This window comes from Bubalus bubalis, chromosome 19 (assembly GCF_019923935.1).
Source record: "Bubalus bubalis isolate 160015118507 breed Murrah chromosome 19, NDDB_SH_1, whole genome shotgun sequence".
In the NCBI taxonomy this organism is placed as follows: domain Eukaryota; kingdom Metazoa; phylum Chordata; class Mammalia; order Artiodactyla; family Bovidae; genus Bubalus; species Bubalus bubalis.
The window spans coordinates 15,121,830-15,144,590 of NC_059175.1; the positions used below are offsets into that span (position 1 = coordinate 15,121,830).

The following is a 22,761-nucleotide window of genomic DNA, read 5'->3' on the forward strand; positions in this document are numbered from 1 at the left end:
TGAAATGACATTATGAGGCTTTAAAACTAGCCCAGTACAGGATGTGGTTAATTCTACAACTTGGCTTTATCAGCAAATTAATTTTAAAAGAGAGAGGAGAAACTTAAGAGATTTAAGACATCCATCAAATGCAATGCATAGACCTTGTTTGATTCTTAATTCAAATAAATCAACTCTTAAGAAAAATATTTTTGAGACAACCAGGGAAAATTATACATGAATTAGGTATTAGATGATACTAAAGAACTGTTAACTTCATTGTACATAATATAGAAAACTGTTCTGTTTTTTAAAGGTCCTTAGGCCAGAGTCGGACATGACTGAAGTGACTTAGCAGCAGCAGCAGCAGCAGCAGGCTAGAGATAAATATTCTAATTTTGACTATTTACAAGCAAAATTATATAATGCAGAAACAAATCATATGTAACGCAGAAAAATGAAACAAAAATGGAAGAGTAACTATTAAAGCTGGCTGATGGATACATAATGATTCATTATACCAGTCCTCTACTTTTGTGTATGCTTGAAATTTTTCATAAAAATATTTTTTTAAAAACTGAATAAATAGAACTTTCAGATGAGACTATACTCTATCATCTACTCAGAGACTATGCCAATATAGACTTCCTCATTATCTGTATCACTGGATCATTTTTTAAAAATTATTATAATCTACTATTCTATTGACAATGCTGCCCTTTCCAAGTCCTGACTTTACTCAGGGGTCTCAATTCCCAACTCCCTGCTTCATCTGTACCCAAGGCCTTGGTCTCTTTAACTATGAGTATCAAAACCCAAGCCACTGTATCAGTAAGCCTCGCAAGCTCGCCCTAACACTAAGGGTAGATTTTATGTCATGTTTCTACTTGCCAAGCTCTCTCCACCTTTCTTCTTTTTAGCTCTGAGCTCTCTTTTAAATACCTTGTTACAAGCTCATCTATGCATTTATGTAGAACATAATCAAATATTTCTAGATAAGTTCTAATATTTGCAGCATAGCTCTTCAGATTATCATAACCAGGTGCTTCCTCTCTGTTAAGCACTGTAAGAAAAACTTCTAATTCTAGTTATTTGGCATTGTTACTCAGAGTTCTGGTCATGTTCCTTATGGTTTGTTCTGAAAACATCCAGAACCCTGAAGGGAAAGAGCAAAGGGAGAAAGAAGGATGAAAATGTATTGAGGAGAAAAGAATCCTTGCCAGGTCTTTCAGAAAGGTGGAAAGGGTGATCCCTGGGTCAGGAAGATCCCCTGGAGGAGGAAATAGAAACCCACTCTAGTATTCTTGCATGGAAAATCCCATGGACAGAGAAGCCTGTGGGCTACAGTCCATGGGGTTGCAAAGAGTTGGACATCAGTGAGCAAACAACAGAACAAAATAATCATGTTCCTTAGGATTTGTTCTGAAAACATCAGAATCCAGAAGGGAAAGGGCAAAGTGAGAAAGGAGGATTAAAATGGGTCCAGGACTAAAGATATTTTGCCAGCTCTTTCAAAAAGGTGGAATAGGATAGAATCTAAGAGACCAAGAAAGAGATACAGGAAGAGGAAGATATTTTGTCCCATACAGTCTATAAACAATAAGCAAATGTGTCACCTAAAAAATTCTAGGCCAAAAATTGTGGTTCTGGTCACCAAGGTTTTACTTTTTGAAAATCTGAAGCATTTTATTCTCCACCTTGAAGGCACAGTCCTTGTAGAAAAAAAAAAAAACAAACAAATCATCAATCTTCTTCTATGGACCTAACAGAAGCAGAATATACTAAACCGAGGTGGCAAGAACATATAGAACTATACAAAAAAGATCTTAACCCAGATAACTATGATGGTGTGATCATTCACCTAGAATCAGATATCCTGGAGTGTGAAGTCAAGTGGGCCTTGGGAAGCATCACTACGAACAAAGCTAGTGGAGGTGATGGAATTCCAGCTGAGCTATTTCAAATCCTGAAAGATGATGCTGTGAAAGTGCTGCACTCAATATGCCAGCAAATTTGGAAAACTCAGCAGTGGCCACAGGACTGGAAAGGGTCAGTTTTCACTCCAGTCCCAATGAAAGGCAATGCCAAAGAATGCTCAAACTACCGCACAATTGCACTCATCTCATACGCTAGCAAAGTAATGTTCAAAATTCTCCAAGCCAGGCTGCAACAGAACCTGAACCAAGAACTCCGAGGTGTTCAAACTGGATTTAGAAAAGGCAGAGGAACCAGAGATCAAATTGGCAACATCCACTGGATCACAGAAAAAGCAAGAAACTTCCAGAAGAACATCTACTTCTGGTTTATTGACTACACCAAAGCCTTTGACTGTGTGGATCACAACAAACTGTGGAAAATTCTTCAAAAGACGAGAATACCAGACCACCTGACCTGCCTCCTGAGAAATCAGTATGCAGTTCAAAAAGCAACAGTTATAACCAGACTTGGACAAATGAACTGGTTCCAAATTGGGAAAGGAGTACGTCAAGGCTGTATATTGCCACCCTGCTTATTTAACTTACATGCAGAGTACATCATGTCAAACGCCAGACTGGATGAAGCACAAGCTGCAATCAAGATTTCGGGGAGAAGTATCAGTAACCTCAGATATGCAGATGACCACCACCCCTATGGCAGAAAGGGAAGAGGAACTAGGGGAAGAGGAACTAAAGAGCCTCTTGATGAAAGTGAAAAAGGAGAGTGAAAAAGCTGGCTTAAAACTCAATATTCAAAAAACAAAGATCATGGCATTTCATCCCATCACTTTATGGCAAATAGATGGGGAAACAATGGAAACAATGACAGACTTTATTATCACTGCAGATGGTGACTGCAGCCATGAAATTAAAAGACACTTGCTCCTTGGAAGAAAAGCTATTACCAAACAGACAGCATATTATTATTATTATTATTATTATTATTTTTGGCATAAGACAATCATTTTATTGTGTTTACAGATTCTTTGGGTCAGAATTTCAGACAAGCCCAGAAGAAAATGCTTTCTGAATCCTATGATGTCTGGGATTTCAGCTGGGAAGACTCAAAGGCTGGAAATGACTCAATGGCCAACAGCTAGACTCCCCCGTGTGGTCTCCATTCACAGACCTGTCTGTTGACTAGGACACCTACATATAACCTTTCCCTGTGGTCTTGTCACATGAGCTAGTTTGTACTTCCTTATACAGTGACAGATGAGTTCATAGAGCCGGGTGCTCTATGAGTGAGGCAGAATTGCATGGCTTTTTTATAATCTAGATTCAGAAGTCACACAGAATTGCTTCTGCTATATTCTATTGGTTGAAGCAGTCCCAAAGTTTTACCCATAATCAAGGGAAAGAACAAGATGGGACAAGAATCTGTATCATGCTGTAAGATGAGCATGCGGACCTATGGCTGATTCATGTTGATGTTTGGCTGCTGCTGCTGCTAAGTCACTTCAGTTGTGTCCGACTCTGTGTGACCCATAGACGGCAGCCCATCAGTCTCCCCCGTCCCTGGGATTCTCCAGGCAAGAACACTGGAGCGGGTTGCCATTTCCTTCTCCAATGCATGACAGTGAAAAGTGAAAGTGAAGTTGCTCAGTCATGTTCGACCCTCAGCGACCCCATGGACTGCAGCCTTCCAGGCTCTTCCATCCATGGGATTTTCTAGGCATGATGTTTGGCAGAAACCCCAATTATGTAAAGCAATTATCCTTTAATCAAAAAAAAAAAAAAGCATGTGGAATGAGAGAGTGTGTGGCGTGATTGGAGAATATAGAACAGATAGCATACTAAAAAGCTGCTGCTGCTGCTGCTAAGTCACTTCAGTCGTGTCCAACTCTGTGTGACCCATAAACAGCAGCCAACCAGGCTTCCCCGTCCCTGGGATTCTCCAGGCAAGAACACTGGAGTGGGTTGCCATTTCCTTCTCCAATGCATGAAAGTGAAAAGTGAAAGGGAAGTTGCTCAGTCATGTCTGACTCTTCACGACCCCATGGACTGCAGCCTACCAGGCTCCTCCATCCATGGGATTTTCCAGGCAAGAGCACTGGAGTAGGGTATTGCCAACAAAGGTCCATCTCGTCAAAGCTATGGTTTTTCCAGTAGTCATGTATGGATGTAAAAGTCGGATTATAAAGAAAGCTGAGAGCCCAAGAATTGATGGTTTTGAACTGTGGTATTGGAGAAGACTCTTGAGAGTCCCCTGGACTATAAGATCAAACCTGTCAATCGTAAAGGAAATCAGTCCTGAATATTCATTAGAAGGACTGATGCTGAAGCTGAAACTCCAGTACTTTGGCCACCTGGTGTGAAGAACTGGCTCATCTGAAAAGACCCTGATGCTGGGAAAGATTGAAGGTGGGAGGAGAAGGGGACAACAGAGGACGAGATTGTTGGATGACAACACCTACTCAATGGACATGAGTTTGACCAAGCTCCAGGAGATGGTGAAGGACAGGGAAGCCTGGCATGCTGCAGTCTATGGGGTCATAAAGAGTCAGACACGGCTGAGCAACTGAACTGAAATGAGTGGCTCGTCAGGCTGCTGCCAGTGCTCAGCCCATCTACTCTACATACCAGCAGTCCAGGCTTCCTTCCACTCCTCCACTTCACTGGTTCACTCCTCCTGCTCCTAACTCTGGATCTCTGGGAAGCTTGCCTCTAGTATCTAGGGAATAGAACCATATCCTTCAAGTCTCAGCTAAAATGCCACTTTCTAGAGGAGAAAGGAGAGTGGGTCATCCTTGATCTATTATTTTCACCCAGTGTGTTAGTGTTAGTTACTAAGTCGTGTCCAACTCATCACAACCCCATCTTCCCCCAACAACCTTCCTAATTCTCCTTTAGAACATTCATCATGCTTTTAACTACTTTTTTACTACATGTTTGTCTTCCTTGCTGAGATGCAAAATCCTTAGCAGTTTATAACAGTGCTAAGCACTGATCAGTTGAATGAATGAGTGAATAAGTAAGCAAGAATAGGCAGACCAAAAAAAGTCATTCTTTCCTAACTCTGCTTGAAGTCAGGGCACAACTTACTGGCATCACCAGGGTAAATTTAGCAAACACCATTGGAGGAAGCTGGTCTCAGCCTCATAAAGCTGTCACAGAGGTTGACTTTTTAGAAGCTTCATTTTAGAATACGATCTGAGCTTCATGACACCTTATGTGGTTTGATGACATATCTTATATCTCATTGGAGATATTCAGATTATTTATAATTTTCTTTATGAAGGTATCTATCAGAAAATAGTACTTTTCTCTTTTCAATCAGCAATGGGACAGAAAGTGGCATACTCTCTATATTTTTTAAACTAAAATCTCTACATATAAAACACAAATTCAAGGGGTTGGAATTATTTTAAATACTAACTACTACTCTTGAATACAGTGATTATTAAATAGCACTAGCTCCTGTAACCATCAGGACATTCCTGTGATATAGGGATTGTTAATTGTTTCATAAATGAGGAAACGAAGGCCTAGAGAGTAAACTAACTTCCCAAAGTATGTCTATCATTTTATGAGGAAGAAGTTCCTATTTTCTAGACTCTTGACATTTTGAAGGACAAGAGGAATGAGGAAGACTGAAGCCCTTACAGAGAGTTCAAAGTCGGGATGGGGGTAAGTGCTCTCTAGAAAGTCATTTACTAGAACAGAGGAATCAATGAAATCATTGGCTGCCCTCGCCTATCCGCTAGTATCTGAGCTGACTACAGTAAGAAAAGCAGAGGGTAAGGTATGGAAGCTCTAAGTTTCAGGATCTACATTGTCTTGATCAGCTTTTGGGTGACATCAGAAATACTCTTCTTGAGTCATTCTAAAAATAAATCAGGGCCAGATAAATTAATAGAGTCCTCAAAAAACTGCATACACTTCTATCCAACCACATGAATTTTAGTGTATTTTACTTTTACGTTTGATTTGCCTTTGCTTACTCCCTGCTTTTTGTAATTATGGGATCTAGATAATGTACCCAATGTACCCAATTTGCTATCATTTATTCTCCTGTCCTACAAATTTACCACTGTCTGGCAGCAAATGTATCTGCAGATAGCTGTTCAAAATAGTCCTTCAGCATGGATCTCCCTAGAATTCAATGATACTTAGATGCTGTACTAAGATGAAGATTTGGTTTATAATCCTGAAACAGCCATGCTACATTAGTTTTCTTCTGTCTTCCCATTCAGTGATGTCCTTAGAATCTCCTGAAGTATGTATGCATGGTTTAGCTTGCCTTCTTTAAATGTTTCCAGAAATTTGATGCACTTATTTATCCTACATTCTGAACAGCTACAAAACAAAACAAAACAAAAAAGCATGTGCAACCATGTTATAGTTTCTTTACTGATACGTGAATATGTAGCAAAAGTATAAAAGCTACATACACATGTATCAGTAAAGGAATGATAAATACCAAGTTTAGGATAATGGTAAAGAAGGCAATAGCACCCCACTCCAGTACTCTTGCCTGGAAAATCCCATGGATGGAGGAGCCTGGTAGGCTGCAGTCCATGGGGTCGCTAAGAGTCTGCAGTCCATGGGGTCGCTAAGAGTCGGACACGACTGAGCGACTTCACTTTGACTTTTCACTTTCATGCATTGGAGAAGGAAATGGCAACCCACTCCAGTGTTCTTGCCTGGAGAACCCCAGGGACGGGGGAGCCTGGTGGGCTGCCGTCTATGGGGTCGCACAGAGTCGGACATGACTGAAGTGGCTTAGCAGCAGCAGCAGCAACCTCTAGAAAGGTATCTGCTGCTGCTACTGCTAAGTCACTTCAGTCGTGTGGACTCTGTGCGACCCCATGGACTGCAGCCTACCAGGCTCCTCTGCCCATGGGATTTTCCAGGCAAGAGTACTGGAGTGGGGTGCCATCGCCTTCTCCAGAAAGGTATCTAAGGGGGCTTAAATTTTACCTGTATGTTTTTCTTAAAAAAATCTGAAAAAAATAAAATTTTAACACTTTATAAGGTTACATGGTGGGAACATGGGTGTTTATTATACTATTTTCTATACTGTATGTTAATATTTAAATGTTTTTATATCTATTTAAAAAATTTAAACTTATTTGCTTTAATAATATGGAAGTCACGTTTTGCATCTTATATCATGAAAACTTCTCAATGTGAAAAAATCAAAAACATTTGTTTTGAAGAGTACATAAACTAGAAGTGGCTTTCTATTGGAGGCTTAATTATTATACTAAGGAGTGCTACATATACATTAAAGTGTGGGGGAATCTATGACCAAAATGACTACCTGTGTGAGTGATTCTCATATTTGTGCACCTGAAATATATGAAGCCTTTTTAAAAGAACAGATGTTCAAGATTTATCTTAAACCTGTTTGAATCAGAGTATCTGCAGTGAGACTCACATACACCAAGACTGACAACCACTCATCTACAAAAATGGCACAAAAGAAAAATGAGCAACCACCACTAATTCAGACCAATCACGTGATTAGCATCGTGAAAGGGCAGTTTTCCCAGTGGCTACGTAGACAGCTCTATGTCTCCCACCTGGCTACTGTACAAGCAAAACACAAAATAAGAAAAAATGAAACGGATTTTCATTGTTTCATTTCTCACAGATGAGAAATGTTTTCTCTCATGAGAAAACATGCATAACAATACATTAGCTAAACCATAAAAGAGGGACAGTGGTTCTTATGAAACACATCCATCATAAAAGTGTCATAAATCACACATCAATCATAAAACTGTATTAGGCTAGAAACAAACATGCTTGTCTTTTATGAAATAGAGAAAGCACAAAAAGGCTTATGTAACTGTAATGAAAACACCCACTCCAGATGATGTGATTCCAGCACTGGATATCCTTTGTCCTCTCTCATCCACACTCCAGAGGTATTTTTCACCTAGTCTACTGTGCGCTAATTCCCAGGAGGCTGACTTTTGACCTGCAAGAATACTCCCTCTCCCCCTCCCACCTTCTGCCTCCCAGCAAAATTTGCCAGTGGGAAGCACCACCTGGAAATCAGAGGGCTGGTAAGGAGTGAAGAGGGGTATTTACTTCTCCATGCCTCTCAATCTCAGAAAGGCCAGAGGTCTAGCCAGGCAGCCTCCCCCATATAGCTACCCTCTCTGGGTTTTAGTCATGATCCTCTTCTCTCACTCCTTTAGGCCTAGGGATGATAATGGTTCTCATTACTGTTAGTCCTGAGATGCTTCACCATCCATTGTTGGTTTATTTTACCCCAGGCACACTTTTAAAATCACTCCATTTTGAGCTTGCTACATATTTTCTACCGGAACACTGACTGACACAATTATAAAGCATGAAGATATTTTACCCTGTCTCTAAGCAGAATGCTTTTTTGTAGATCTAACCTTACAAGCTTAATATTTCCAGCTAGTATCCAGCATTACAGGTGCTGTACATGATTGAGGAAAATATATACTGAATATATGACCTGTTCCCTGGTAGCTCAGATAGTAAAGAATCTGCCTGCAATGTGATAGACCAGGGTTCGATCCCTGGATCAGGAAGGTCCCCTGGAGAAGGAAATGGCAACCCACTCCAGTATTCTTAGTATTCTTGCCTGGAGAATCCCTTGGATGGAGGAGCCTGGCGAGCTACGGTCGATGGGATTGCGAAGAGTCAGACACAACTGAGCGACTAACACACACTTGTACCTTTGAGGGGAAAGTTAAAAAAAAAAAAAAAAAAAAAACCTAGGTGGAAAACAAATTCAATCCCACTCCTGGGCATATATCCGGAGAAAACGATAACCTGAAAAAATACATGTACCCCAATATACGTTGTAGCACTATTTACTACAGCCAGGACATGGAAGCAACCTAGATGTCCATCAAAGGGTGAATGCATAAAGAAGCTGTGGTACCTATATACAATGGAATACCACTCAGACATAAAAATGAACAAGATAGTGCCATTTACAGAGACATGGCGGAGAAGGCGATGGCACCCCACTCCAGTACTCTTGCCTGGAAAATCCCATGGATGGAGGAGCCTGGTAGGCTGCAGTCCACTGGGTCGCGAGAAGTCGGACGCGACTGAGCTACTTCACTTTCACTTTTCACTTTCATGCATTGGAGAAGGACAAGGCAACCCACTCCAGTGTTCTTGCCTAGAGAATCCCAGGGATGGGGGAGCCTGGTGGGCTGCCATCTATGGGGTCGCACAGAGTCAGACACGACTGAAGTGACTCAGCGGCAGCAGCAGCAGAGACTGTCATACGAGAGAAGTCAGAAAGAGAAAAACAAACATAGTATGTTAACACACATATGTGGACTCTACAAAAATGGTACAGATGAACTTATCTGCAAAACAGAAATAGAGACACAGATGCAGAGAACAAATTATGAATACCAAAGGAGGAAATGGGGGTGGGATGAATTGGGAGATTGGGACTGACATATATACACTACAATGCAGAAAACAGAAAACTAATGAGAACCTACTATGTAGCACAAGGAACTCTACTCAATGCTCTGTGGCGACCTAAATGGGAAGGAAACCTAAAAAACAGAGGGGATATATGTATAACTGATTCAGTTTGCTGCACAGCAGAAACTAACACAACATTGTAAAGTAACTACACTCCAATAAAAATTAACAAAAAACCTTTTTTGGTTTCAATGAGTAAAACTTTGATACACTCAAAAAAAAAAAAAACCCCAAAAAAACCAGAATGAAATAATGCCATTTGCAGTGACATGGATGGACCCAGAGACTGTCATACTGAGTGAAGTCAAAGACAAAGACAAGTATCATGTGCTATCACTTATATGTGGAATCTTTAAAAAAAAAAAAAAAAAAAAGGTACAAACAAATTTTTTTATGAAACAGAAAAAGAGTCACAGATGTGGAAAACAAACTTCTAGATACCAAGGGGGAAAACTGGTGGGGGGGGATAAATTGAGAGACTGGGATTGACATATACACCCTACTGTACATAAAATAGATAATAGGAATCTACTGTATTGGGAACTCTCGATACTCTGTAATGACCTGGAAAGATTCTTTCCTGGTGATGGAAAGAATCTAAAAAAGAGGAGATATATGTAGAACTGATTCACTTTGCTGTACAACAGAAACTAACATAGCATGTAAAGCAACTGTAATAAAAATTAAAGAAAAACAAATTCAAGGCCAAAATAAAAGAAATAATAAAAAAACAAGGAGTAATTAACAAACAGACATGGTGAACTAAAAAATAAGAACTAGGGAGTCAGGGAAGGGTTTCTGGAAAAAAAGTATTCCAGCTGGGTCCTAAAGCACAGGGAGAATTTAGATAGCATTAGCAAGTAGAGTGGAGAGAAATGGGCATCTTGAGTAAGGAAAATAATATAAAACAAAACACTAAACGGGAAATGTTATGGTTGTTGGGTGAGCAAAAAGTAAAATGGCAGCCTAGAGCACAGCAAGCTTTATTTAGGACTCTATAGCCTTAGCTAGTTCTAAGTCAGACAAGTGAAGCTACACAAAAATACTAATTCTATAATTTATATATCTTTCAGGAGACTAGTGGGCTTCCTCGGTGACTCAGAGTAAAAGTCTGCCTGCCAATGCAGGAGATGCGGGTTTGATCCCTGGGCTGGGAAGATCCACTGGAGAAGGAAATGCCAGCCCACTCCAGTATTCCTGCCTGGAAAATGCCATGGACAGAGCCAGGTGGGCTACAGTCCATGGGATCACAGAAGAGCCCACTTATATATATACTATTCATTTCATGCTGTCTAAATTGGTGTTTGTATTTCAACTCTGGCCCCTTGGGGGGAAAAAAAAATTAACAGTTTTCTGAATAGGCCAGGAAATTGTCAATCAGAATAAGCCTCATTCTTATCTCAGCAATTTTATGAACGATGTTTTGAAGTTGCTGTTAAAATCTCTGCTAATGACCTACTGCTTGTTTCCAAGGTTTCCACCTGTCAGACTATCAGTGAACTAATCAGGGAAAGAGATTACAGAACTTAAAGGTAGCTCCATCATTAACAGAATAATTTCTAATATTTCTGCTTGCTACAGAGAAATTTATTAAGAAAAAATAATTCAATATCTCTAATTTTCTAAGCTGGTAAGATTGGTAAGTCTTTTAAAAGACTTACCAATCTTTAATTTAATTTCCTCATTTTCTTAAATCAAGGAAAACAATAAAACACCTTGTTAATTACATGGTTAATGTTAACTGTACCAGACACTTAGTTTGATTAATATAATATTATTTGGTTAATATAACATTTTTGTACACATTATTGCATACTAGGGCCAAAAGAAGATGTTTTTAATATGGGTATTTTTATGTCGCCATTTTACTGGGGACTGCCTACTTATTGGAGCTGTTCTGATGCAGGGAATTTTGATGAGACCTTAAAAATGAAATATGAACCTTCCAAAGTGAGAAAAAAAAATTCATGTTAAACATGAAACAGATATCCTTGTCCGCTCCCCGGGATGCGGCTTAGTGACTACACCACCATCGCATTACAAATGTATACAAGCCTACAAGCAAGCAGTGTCCGTTACAGAGTAGTCACTCTGAGAAGGTTACAAACACTTTCTAATAATGCTGCCATTCATTAAAACGATTTTTAAAACACCTTTCACAGTTGTCTTCATAGCCTTCATGATAACTGTTTAAATATCCTTAAGTGCAGTAAAATCTTGAGGGCAGGGCTGAGTTTTGCAACCATGCAGAAATCATTCTGCCAAGTTTAGCAAATAAAAGATGTTCAAACTGAGCTACATAGTTTTGGATTACAAAAATACAAACAAAAAACAAGTACTTATAAAAGATTCTAAAATATTTTTATGTCGTTTGTAAAATTGACTAAATTTTTCAAATATTTAAAATAACTAAATAGCAGCAGCACTTTTTGAATAAACATCTAGCCTCCTAAAGTAACTACCTGGAATGACCATTCTAAAAACATAAATGACAGCATTTGAGGGGCAGTGGCAGTGTTTCATGACCCTATAGTCACACTTTGAAGTCACAAAGCAGCTTTATTCCAAGGAGATTAAAATATTCTCCAGACATTACTTCATTAATTCTCTAAATATCCCTTCTGAGAGAAAAGATAGATTACAGTTCTTTTTCTTTCCAGTTGCTGAGCGAAGATGGTGCAAGAGAAAGAGAATTGTTAGTGTTTATTCCATGAGTCACTAATTAAGTCTGGGCGAACTGTGCCCTAAAATGTGCTATGTAGTTAGCAAAATTTAACTGATTTTTTTTAGCTTTATTCTGTTGATAAAAAGGCATTATATGAGGTAGATGTCTCATAAAATATTACAGGGATATATTATTATTAATTCGTTGGATACTTGCCTAGAGGAACTCCTGCTTGACATACAGGAATTACTAATTAAAGAAGCAGGTGTCTATCCTCAGATATACCCATAAAAGCCTAGTTAAGTCTATTTCATTAAAGAGAAAAAAAGCTTGGTTTTTTTTTTTTTAAGACTACTTTCTTTGAATTTTAGAAGAAAAAAAATCTTCACTTTGAAAAACCAAACATACAAATGTAACAGAGGAAGAAAAATGGGGCAATAAAAGATCTGTTGGCAAAATCAGTTAAAAGCAGGGAAAGGGGTGCATTGTTGACAGCACTGGAGAGAAAGGCCAACATAATATGCACCTGATTACAAGTTAATTTTCATTGAAATTATTAAAATAATTATTCTTCTAAATGTTTAATTCTTTTGTAGGAGAAAAGAAAACTTACTGCTCAAGCATACTACCATTCCACTTATCCACTAAATAAACATTTCGGGTCTCTGCTATGTTAATCACTAGGTACAACTGAGCTCCCAGTGGATTCACATAGGAAATTAATAGTTTGACAGAGGAAAGAAAAAAAAAAAATTCATCCTTACTACGATTCCAGTGATCCTATTCAAAAAATGGAATGACTCTGGTCATTTAAGTATCACTTTTAGGGGTACTACTTTAGGAATATGAAAGAACTCAAGTCTATTTTTAAGAAAGGTTTTGGTAATTAATGAATAAATAAAAATATGTGAATTAGAGGGGCTCTCAGCGCTAAATTTTGTTTGAGGTTGAATGTACTGAGAACAACTCTCAGACAAGTTCTAACCCCAGTTCCCACAAGGGCTGACGGCTTGTTTTTGATGTAATCTCTTTTCCTCGTGGGTGCCTCAGCTGGCTGGTCTATAAAATGGGTAATTTAATAGTAACCTGCCCACACAATGCTCCTTTGAAATTACTAATGAATGCTTTCCTGTGTACACTTAAAACTATTCGATGCTACAAAAATACTGAGTACGTCCTATCTCGAAAAGAACGCGGTGACATGTTAGTGCTAATTAGGACACTAATGACAAATCTTCTCCATCCTAGGGACCCTCTCCCCCCACCTCCGCCCCACTGCATTTCAGAGCTTACCCACGACCTCTGACAACAAGTCTGAACCCTCCGGACCTGAGGCTGCAACAAAAGCAGCTGAGACGCCGATACCGGAATGGACCAGACAAAAGAAAGTGGATGTGGGCGAAGGGAACGGGCCGTGGAAGGGGGGTGTGTGCGACTCTCCCCACGAGCTCAGAGGAAACCGCACGCGGTTCCCCAACTCCCACCTGGAGGGCGGCCCGCGCCGGCCCCGCGGCCCTCCCCGCATGCCCCCGGCGCCGCCCGGCTCGCGCTTCCAGACCCCGTGTAATTCCGCCCTCCCGCCGGCTCGCGCCCCGAGGCCGCCGCCGCCGCCCCGGGAGCCTCAGGTGCGAAAGTTAAACCGCCGCCGCATCACCTGAGGCCGGGGCGGGAGGCGGCCGGGCCAGCGCAGCCCAGCCCGCGGCGCGTCCGCCCGGCGCGAGCCCGGGGCCCGAGCCGCCGCGGCCGGGCAGGGCAGGGCAGGGCCGCGCCCTGTCGGGCCGACGCCGGTCCCTCGGGCGGCCGCGCCCCGCCGGGCTCCCAACCGCCGACCCTCACCTGCGTCCGCTTCCCGGGGCGCCCGGCCGCCCGCAGCCCGGTTCTGAGGACTCTCGGCGGCGGCTCCCGCGGCGGCGATGCCGGTTCGGCGAGACGGGAAGCGACAGGAGCCAAACCCCGCGGAAAGCGCTCGAGCTGCGCCGGCGGCCCGGAGCCCACGGCCTCGGTATCGGCGCCCCAGCGCTCCCCGCTGCCTCCGGCTCGGCGCACCCACCTCGGCGGGTTCCGGCCCGAGCGGCGCGTGGGCGGCGCCCCGTCCTGACCCCGAGCAGCCTGGCGAGGAGCGCCAGCTGCGCCCGTCCGGCGGCACCGTGGGAAAGTTGGGCTTTCTGGTCATCCCTTTACCAGAGCATCAGAAGTTGCCGTGCCTGCTTCTGCCGCGGCCTCACCCACAGTTCGGAGCTCCGAGCCCACCTGCTGGGCTCATTACCTGCTGAGATCCACTCATATCCCCAGATGCTTCTCCACACCTAGACTCTAAGGCACCGCCACTCTGAGTTTACTTTTCCCTTCTGATGTCACTGTCCTAGTTGCTTACCTTATGCCGAAGGTTCCGTCCGAGTACACCTGGGATTAACTACCAAAGGGTTTTTGATTCCTTTCTTGATGAATTACAGCTGGTAGGTGAGTTGGTGACAAGAGGTAAATCAAAAGTGCTTAGTCAGGGAGTTGGAGGACTCGCTTGGAGTAAGGGTGGACTTGTCAGCGGGTTGTGAACTCTGGATTCAGAGCAATGAAAATAGATGATCAAAAGACTGTAAGTAAGGTTTGGAATATAAAAAAGCAAGTTTTATTAGGTTGCTTCAGGAAGGGGAAGGAAGCTGAGTGGGAGGACCTCAAAAGACTGTACAGCTTTCTCTTCTAGATACAGAAATCGCCATTTGCCCAAGTGGTTTCTTTAGAGTCTTGTTCTAAGAATTTCCTGCATGCTCAATCCCATTCATCTCTTTGCGACCCCTTGGACTGTAGCCTGCCAGGCTACAATTTCAGGCAAGAATACTGGAGTGGGTGGGTTGCCATTTTCTTCTCCAGGGGATTTTCCCAACTCAGGGATGGAACCCGCATCTCCTACTTCTGCGTAGGCAAGCACATTCTTTCTACTGACTTACACAATATGCAGTGACTTCCCAAGTGAAACTCTGATGAAATGAAATGACCCTTAGCGACCCCATGGACTGCAGCGCATCAAGCTCCTTCGTCCATGGGATTTTCCAGGCAAGAGTGCTGGAGTGGGGTGCCATTGCCTTCTCCGATAATCAACAACAAAACCACACAAAAACATGATAGGAAAAGTAAACTACAGATCTTTCGAATATTAATACAGAAATCCACAACAAAAAACCTAGCAAACCAAATCCAGCAACATAGAAAAAGCATTTTACAACATGAGCAAGAGGGATTTGGCTAGTAAGTGCAAGGTTGGTTTAGCATAAAATGAATTATGGATGTAATACACTTTCTTTTTAAAAAAAGGGACAAAAACCACAGGATCATCTCAATAGTTGAAGAAAAAGCACTTGACAAAACCTAGCTCTTTTTCATGACTAAAAACACTCAACTAGGTAGGAAGAGAACACCCTCAATCTGATAAAGGACATCCACAATCTGATTTTTAAAATTAAAAAAAAAAAAGGAAGCTAACATCATAATCACTGGTAAAAGAATGAATAATTTCACATAAGATCAAGGATAGGAAAAAATATGTCCACTCTTGCTACTTTTATTGGACATTGTACTACAGGTTCTAAGCAAAGCAATTAAGCAAGGAAAGGTCAGATATCTTATAGAAATAAGGCAAACAAAAGAAATAATTTTTGAAGAAAATCAGGACAATAGTTTTTAGCACTGAGAGGCAATAGGACAAAAGTTCTCAGAATAATGAATAAAAATTACCTATGTCAAAGTGTACTATTATGAAATTTCAAAGGACATGTTTCTGGGAAAAGATTTTAATAGGTTCCAGGGAGGAAAAGAGATACCAAGGGAACATTTCATGCAAAGATGGGCTCAATAAAGGACAGAAATGGTATGGACCTAACAGAAGCAGAAGATATTAAGAAGAGGTGGCAAGAATACACAGAACTGTACAAAAAAGATCTTCACAACCCAGATAATCACGATGGTGTGATCACTCATCTAGAGCCAGACATCCTGGAATGTGAAGTCAAGTGGGCCTTAGAAAGCATCACTAGGAACAAAGCTAGTGGAGGTGATGGAATTCCAGGTGAGCTATTTCAAATCCTGAAAGATGATGCTGTAAAAGTGCTGCACTCAATCTGCCAGCAAATTTGGAAAACTCCACAGTGCCACAGGGCTGGAAAAGGTCAGTTTTCATTCCAATCCCAAAGAAAGGCAATGCCAAAGAATGCTCAAACTACCGCACAATTGCACTCATCTCACATTCTAGTAAAGTAATGCTCAAAATTCTCCAAGCCAGGCTTCAGCAATATGTGAACCGTGAACTTCCTGATGTTCAAGCTGGATTTAGAAAAGGCAGAGGAATCAGAGATCAAATTGCCAACATCCGCTGGATCATGGAAAAAGCAAGAGAGTTCCAGAAAAAACATCTATTTCTGCTTTCTTGACTATGCCAAAGCCTTTGACTGTGTGGATCACAATAAACTGTGGAAAATTCTTCAAGAGATGGGAGTACCAGACTACCTGACCTGCCTCTTGAGAAATCTGTATGCAGGTCAGGAAGCAACAGTTAGAACTGGACATGGAACAACAGACTGGTTCCAAATAGGAAAAGGAGTACGTCAAGGCTGTATATTGTCACTCTGCTTATTTAACTTGTATGCAGAGTACATCATGAGAAACGCTGGACTGGAAGAAACACAAGCTGGATTCAAGACTGTAGGGAGAAATATCAATAACCTCAGATATGCAGATGACACCACCCTTATGGCAGAAAGTGAAGAGGAACTAAAAAGCCTCTTGATGAAAGTCAAAGAGGAGAGTGAAAAAGTTGGCTTAAGGCTCAACATTCAGAAAACAAAGATCATGGCATCCAGTCCCACCACTTCATGGGAAATAGATGGGGAAACAGTGAAAACAGTGTCAGACTTTATTTTGGGGGGCTCCAAAATCACTGCAGATGGTGACTGCAGCCATGAAATTAAAAGATGCTTACTCCTTGGAAGGAAAGTTATGACCAACCTAGATAGCATATTCAAAAGCAGAGACATTACTTTGCCAACAAAGGTCCGTGTAGTCAAGGCTATGGTTTTTCCAGTGGTCATGTATGGATGTGAGAGTTGGACTGTGAAGAAGGCTGAGCGCCAAAGAATTGATGCTTTTGAAGTGTGGTGTTGGAGAAGACTCTTGAGAGTCCCTTGGACTGCAAGGAGATCCAACCAGTCCATTCGGAAGGAGATCAGCCCTGGGATTTCTTTGGAAGAAATGATGCTAAAGCTGAAACTCCAGTACTTTGGCCACCTCATGGGAAGAGTTGACTCGTTGGAAAAGACTCTGATGCTGGGAGGGATTGGGGGCAGGAGGAGAAGGGGACGACAGAGGATGAGATGGCTGGATGGCATCACTGACTTGATGGACGTGAGTCTGAGTGAACTCCGGGAGTTGGTGATGGACAGGGAGGCCTGGCGTGCTGCGATTCATGGGGTCGCAAAGAGTCGGACATGACTGAGTGACTGAACTGAACTGAACTGAACTGAGGGAGGAAAAAAAGAGATCATTTACAGAGATTCAGAAATCAGAATGGCATTGGAATTTTTGAAGAAGCATAAGTAAAGAGAAATTCTGAGAGAAAGTTATTTCCAATCCAGAAGTTAATTAAGGTTATTAAAAAAAGACATTTTCAGTATGCAAAGTTTTAAGCATTCTTTTCATGCATTCTTTCTCAGAAAACAATTGAAAAACTTGCCCCACCACTACAAGAGGTGAGGTAAGGGGTCTGTTAGAGGAGACAGATGAAGGTTACACCCAAGACAACTTGGTTGGAACGGCCACCAGAGAAAATCCACATCCTATCCCTGAAGCCTTGCATTTCACAGTAAAAGAGACTTTGCTGATACAGAGTTATGACTGCAAATATGGAGGCTATCCTGGATTATCCTGGTAGACTCGACCTAGTCTAAAAGCCTTTGCTTTCCATGAGAGTGTGAAGAAAACTGATAGTGTCAAATGTAGCAGAGTCTAAGGAGTTTGACTGGGTTAGCTGACCCATTAGGCAACATAATAGCTCAGATGTGGGGCTCAGGAGTTATAGTGCCCTGGCTTGATTCCCAACTCTACTGCTTATAATCATAAAACCTTAGGAAAAATTTCTTTCTTTCTGTGTCTTAGTTTCTTCATCTCTAAGTGGAAGATAATAAGATTATAGAAGTAGGAGATTTTTCTGCTTTTACCCATTAAAGTGCTTAAAATATCTGGCACATAGTTAATAATAAATACCAGTTGTTATTATTATTGACAACATTTAAGAAAATAGTTTCTGTAGAGTAATAATTAGTTAGGACTCATTTCAGTGAAATGACAGAAATCCAACTCTAGTTGGCCCTGGGGAAATATTCAGTATTTCATAAGAATAAGTCTATTATAGTTTTATGTACCTCTGGGATTCCCATGGGGCTCAGTGGTAGAGAATTTGCCTGCAGTAGACGCAAGAGATTCACATTCAATCCCTGGTTGGAGAATATCCTCTGGAGGAGGAAATGGCAATCCATTCCAGTATTCTTGCCTGGAGAATCCCATGGACAGAGGAGCCTGCAGGCTACTGCGTATATGGGGTCACAAAGAGTAAGACACGAATGAACAACTGAGCATACACATTTGGATCTAACTGATCAAATGATTCTATGGGCAGAATATCTCCATCTTTGGCCTCTATTTTTGGTTCTGTGTTGGCTTTATTTTTAGACAAGAACAGTCTATATCATAACAAGATTGGCCACCAGGGATGCTAGGATTAAATTCAACTGTAACTGTTAGCAGTTACAAAGTTAGCAAACATGGTGGAAAAGGAACACTTCTTTCCCAAGAGTTGCAGCAAGATTCTGGAACTGAGTCTTAGTATATAGACCTGGATTGGAGAATATATATATATATATATATATATATATATATATATATATATGGAGAATCCCATAGACAGAGGAGACTAGCGGGCTACAGTTCATAGGGTCAAAAAGAGTCAGAGACAACTGAAGTGACTTAGCACATAAAGACCTGGATTGCATGCCCATCCCCATTAATTACTGTGGCTAGAAGGAGATAACAAGCAGATTGGCCAATTGACTACTATTTGTTCACCCATAAAACTCTGTGTGTGTGTGTGTTGGGATGTGTTGTTGGGGGGAATCAATCTCCTTACTCAGACCACATAGACTGAAAGTGGGAAAGGCATAGTTCCTCAAAGGAATGTCATGTGCTGTTATCAGAACACAGAAATGGATATTTGGGCAGACAGAAATAAAAGATGTACATTATAAGTGATGAGTGTAGTTCATCAAACACAGAGTTAAAGATTACTGAACCTCAGAGAAACCCCAGCTGAGCCTTGAATGATGGTAGAAATCTGTATGTAGTTTCTGTGGGATGTTTAGCACCCCAGGAAGAAAAACAAATGATGTGCAATAATGTAATTTATGTGAGGTTCTGGGTTGGGAAAGTGAACATGACTAAAGGAGAAGGATTAAAGGAAAGAAAGAGTCATAAAAGAATGGTAGAAATGTCAATTCTTGGGGCCAGATTGGGCAGAGATGCAATAAGACCAGAAAAGTAAAGTAATCTGTATGTCTCTGAATGTTCCTGCACTAGTCAAGTTATGAGATTAGTGCTAGAGTCATTGAGAAGGGCAGTGTTTCTAGAGATTAGTAAGTGATAGCAGTGAAGTGCAGGAGTTTACTGGTTTATTATTATTAGTTATAAGTATATGTAATATGGCTATATAATAAATTATACAAATATTCAGTTCAGTTCAGTCGCTCAGTCATGTCTGACTCTTTGCGACCTCAAGGACTGCAGCACGCCAGGCCTCCCTGTCCATCACCAACTCCGGGAGTTCACTCAAACTCATGTCCATTGAGTCGGTGATGCCATCCAACCATCTCATCTTCTCTTGTCCCCTTCTCCTGCCCTCAATCTTTCCCAGCATCAGGGTCTTTTCCAATGAGTCAGCTCTTCGTATCAGGGGGCCAAAGTATTGGAGTTTCAGCTTCAGCATCACTCCTTCCAATGGATATTCAGGACTGATTTCCTTTAGGAGGGACTGATTTTATCTCCTTGCAGTCCAAGGGACTCTCAAGAGTCTTCTCCAACACCACAGTTCAAAAGCATCAATTCTTCGGTGCTCAGCTTTCTTCACAGTCCAACTCTCACATCCATACATGACTATTGGAAAAACCATAGCCTTGATGAGATGGACCTTTGTTGGTAAAGTAATGTCTCTGCTTTTTAATATGCTGTCTAGGTTGGCCATAACTTTTCTTCCAAGGAGTGAGCGTCTTTTTATTTCATGGCTGCAGTCACCATCTGCAGTGATTTTGGAGCCCCCCAAAATAAAGTCAGCCACTATTTCCATTGTTTCCCCATCTATTTGCCATGGAGTGATGGGACCAGATGCCATGATCTTAGTTTTCTGAATGTTGAATTTTAAGCCAACTTTTTCACTCTCTACTTCTACTTTCATCAAGAGGCTCTTTAGTTCTTCTTTGTTTTCTGCCATAAGGGTGGTGTCATCTGCATATCTGAGGTTATTGATATTTCTCCCAGCAATTTTGATTCCAGCTTGTGCTTCATCCAGCCCAGCATTTCTCATGATGTACTCTGCATACAAGTTAAATAAGCAGAGTGACAATATACAGCCTTGATGTACTCCTTTTCCTATTTGGAACCAGTCTGTTGTTCCATGTCCAGTTCTAACTGTTGTTTCCTGACCTGCATACAGATTTCTCAAGAGGCAGGTCAGGTAGTCTGGTATTCCCATCTCTTGAAGAATTTTCCACAGTTTATTGTGATCCACACAGTCAAAGGCTTTGGCATAGTCGGTAAAGCAGAAATAGATGTTTTTTCTGGAATTCTCTTGCTTTTTTGAATATCCAATGGATGTTGGCAATTTGATCTCTGATTCCTCTGCCTTTTCTAAATCCAGCTTGAACATCTGGAAGTTCACAGTTCACATATTGTTGGAGCCTGGCTTGGAGAATTTTGAACATTACTTTGCTAACATGTGAGATGAGTGCAATTGTGCAGTAGTTTGAGCATTCTTTGGGATTGCCTTTCTTAGGGATTGGAATGAAAACTGACCTCTTCCAGTCCTGTGGCCACTGCTGAGTTTTCCAAATTTGCTGATATATTGAGTGCAACACTTAAACAGCATCATCTTTTAGCATTTTAAATAGCTCACTTGGAAATCCATTACCTCCACTAGCTTTGTTTGTAGTAAGTTTCTAAAGCCCACTTAATTTCACACTCCAGAATGCCTGGATCCAGATAAATGACCACAACATCATGGTCATGCCGGTCGGTCATTAAGAGCTTCTTTTGGATAGTTCTTCTGTGTATTCTCGCCACCTCTTCTTAATTTCTTCTGCTCCTGTTAGGTCCTTGCTGTTTCTATCCTTCATTGTGCTCATTTTTGTATGAAATGTTCCCTAGGTATCTAATTTTCTTGAATAAATCTCTAGTCTTTCCCATTCTATTGTTTTCCTCTATTTCTTTGCATTGTTCACTTAAGAAGGCTTTCTTATCTCTCCTTGCTGTTCTCTGGAACTCTGCATTCAGTTGGCTATATATTTCCCTTTCTCTTTTATCTTTCTCTTCTCTTCTGATGCTTCTTATGCTGAAGCTCAAATACACATTTTAACTTTTCTGGTGACTCAGATGGTAAAGAATCTGCCCACAATGCAGGAGACACAGGTTCAATCCCTGGGTCAGGAAGATCTCTTGGAGAAGGAAATGGCTACCCACTCCAGTATTCTTACATGGAAAATTCCATGGACAGAGGAACTGAGTGGGTGCAGTCCATGCTGTCACAAAGAGTTGGATATGACTAAGTGACTAAGCACACTCACACATATTTTAACACTAGCTTTTCATTTAAGTAGTTCCTTTCAGATTATTGAAGTAATTTCCCAATGAATTTGAGTTGGCTGTCCCTTCCGTTAGAGTTATCTTTTCTAAGTTAATGATTCAAAGAAATTTTGTACAATCAGTTAATTTATCTAACATTGAGAATATTACTAGTCAAAGAGGTTACATACACATTCCATTTACAAATGTTGTTATGGGACTCATTCCAAATGTTAGTTGTTTGGATTAATCATTTCAATGAAATTGGCTGTGAAGACAATTGTTATTTTTTAGGGAGTAATAAAGAGAAGGCAATGGCAGCCCAGTCTAGTACTCTTGCCTGGAAAATCCCATGGATGGAGGAGCCTGGTGGGCTGCCGTCTATGGGATTGCACAGAGTCGGAGACGACTGAAGCGACTTAGCAGCAGCAGCAGGGAGTAATCAAAAGAAGTACAAGTAGCTGTGAAAAGAAGAGAAGCAAAAGGCAAAGGAGAAAAGGAAAGATATATCCATCTGGATGCAGAATTCCAAAGAATAACAAGGAGAGATAAGAAAGCCTTCCTCAGTGATAAATGCAAAGAAATAGAGGAAGACAGTAGAGTGGGAAAGACTACAGATATCTTCAAGAATATTAGAGATACCAAAGGAACATTTCATGCAAAGATGGGCACAATAAAGAACAGAAATGGTATGGACCTAACAGAAGCAGAAGATATTAAGAATAGGTGGCAAATACACACAGAAGAACTATACAAAAAAAAAACATCTTCATGTCACAGATAACCATGATGGTGTGATCACTCACCTAGAGCCAGACATCCTGGAATGTGAAG

General features: G+C 41.1%; 1 protein-coding gene across 12 annotated transcripts in view; it reads right to left on the reverse strand.

The window, feature by feature from the left end:
- Window positions 1-22,761, reverse strand: part of RNF180 (ring finger protein 180) — a 305,707-nt gene that overhangs the window by 269,252 nt on the left and 13,694 nt on the right. For 2 of the 12 annotated variants that reach the window (XM_044932405.2, XM_044932406.2), the window contains exon 1: window positions 14,111-14,361. The exons of 2 other annotated variants lie outside the window; for them this stretch is intronic. In XM_044932405.2, the coding sequence (XP_044788340.2) occupies window positions 14,111-14,233 (123 nt within the window). In that variant the 5' untranslated portion in view covers window positions 14,234-14,361. Of the gene's footprint in view, window positions 1-13,353; window positions 13,522-13,896; window positions 14,371-14,434; window positions 14,590-22,761 lie in introns of those variants that run through there. 8 more of the 12 variants (XM_044932399.2, XM_044932395.2, XM_044932396.2 and 5 more) reach the window with 8 other exon arrangements.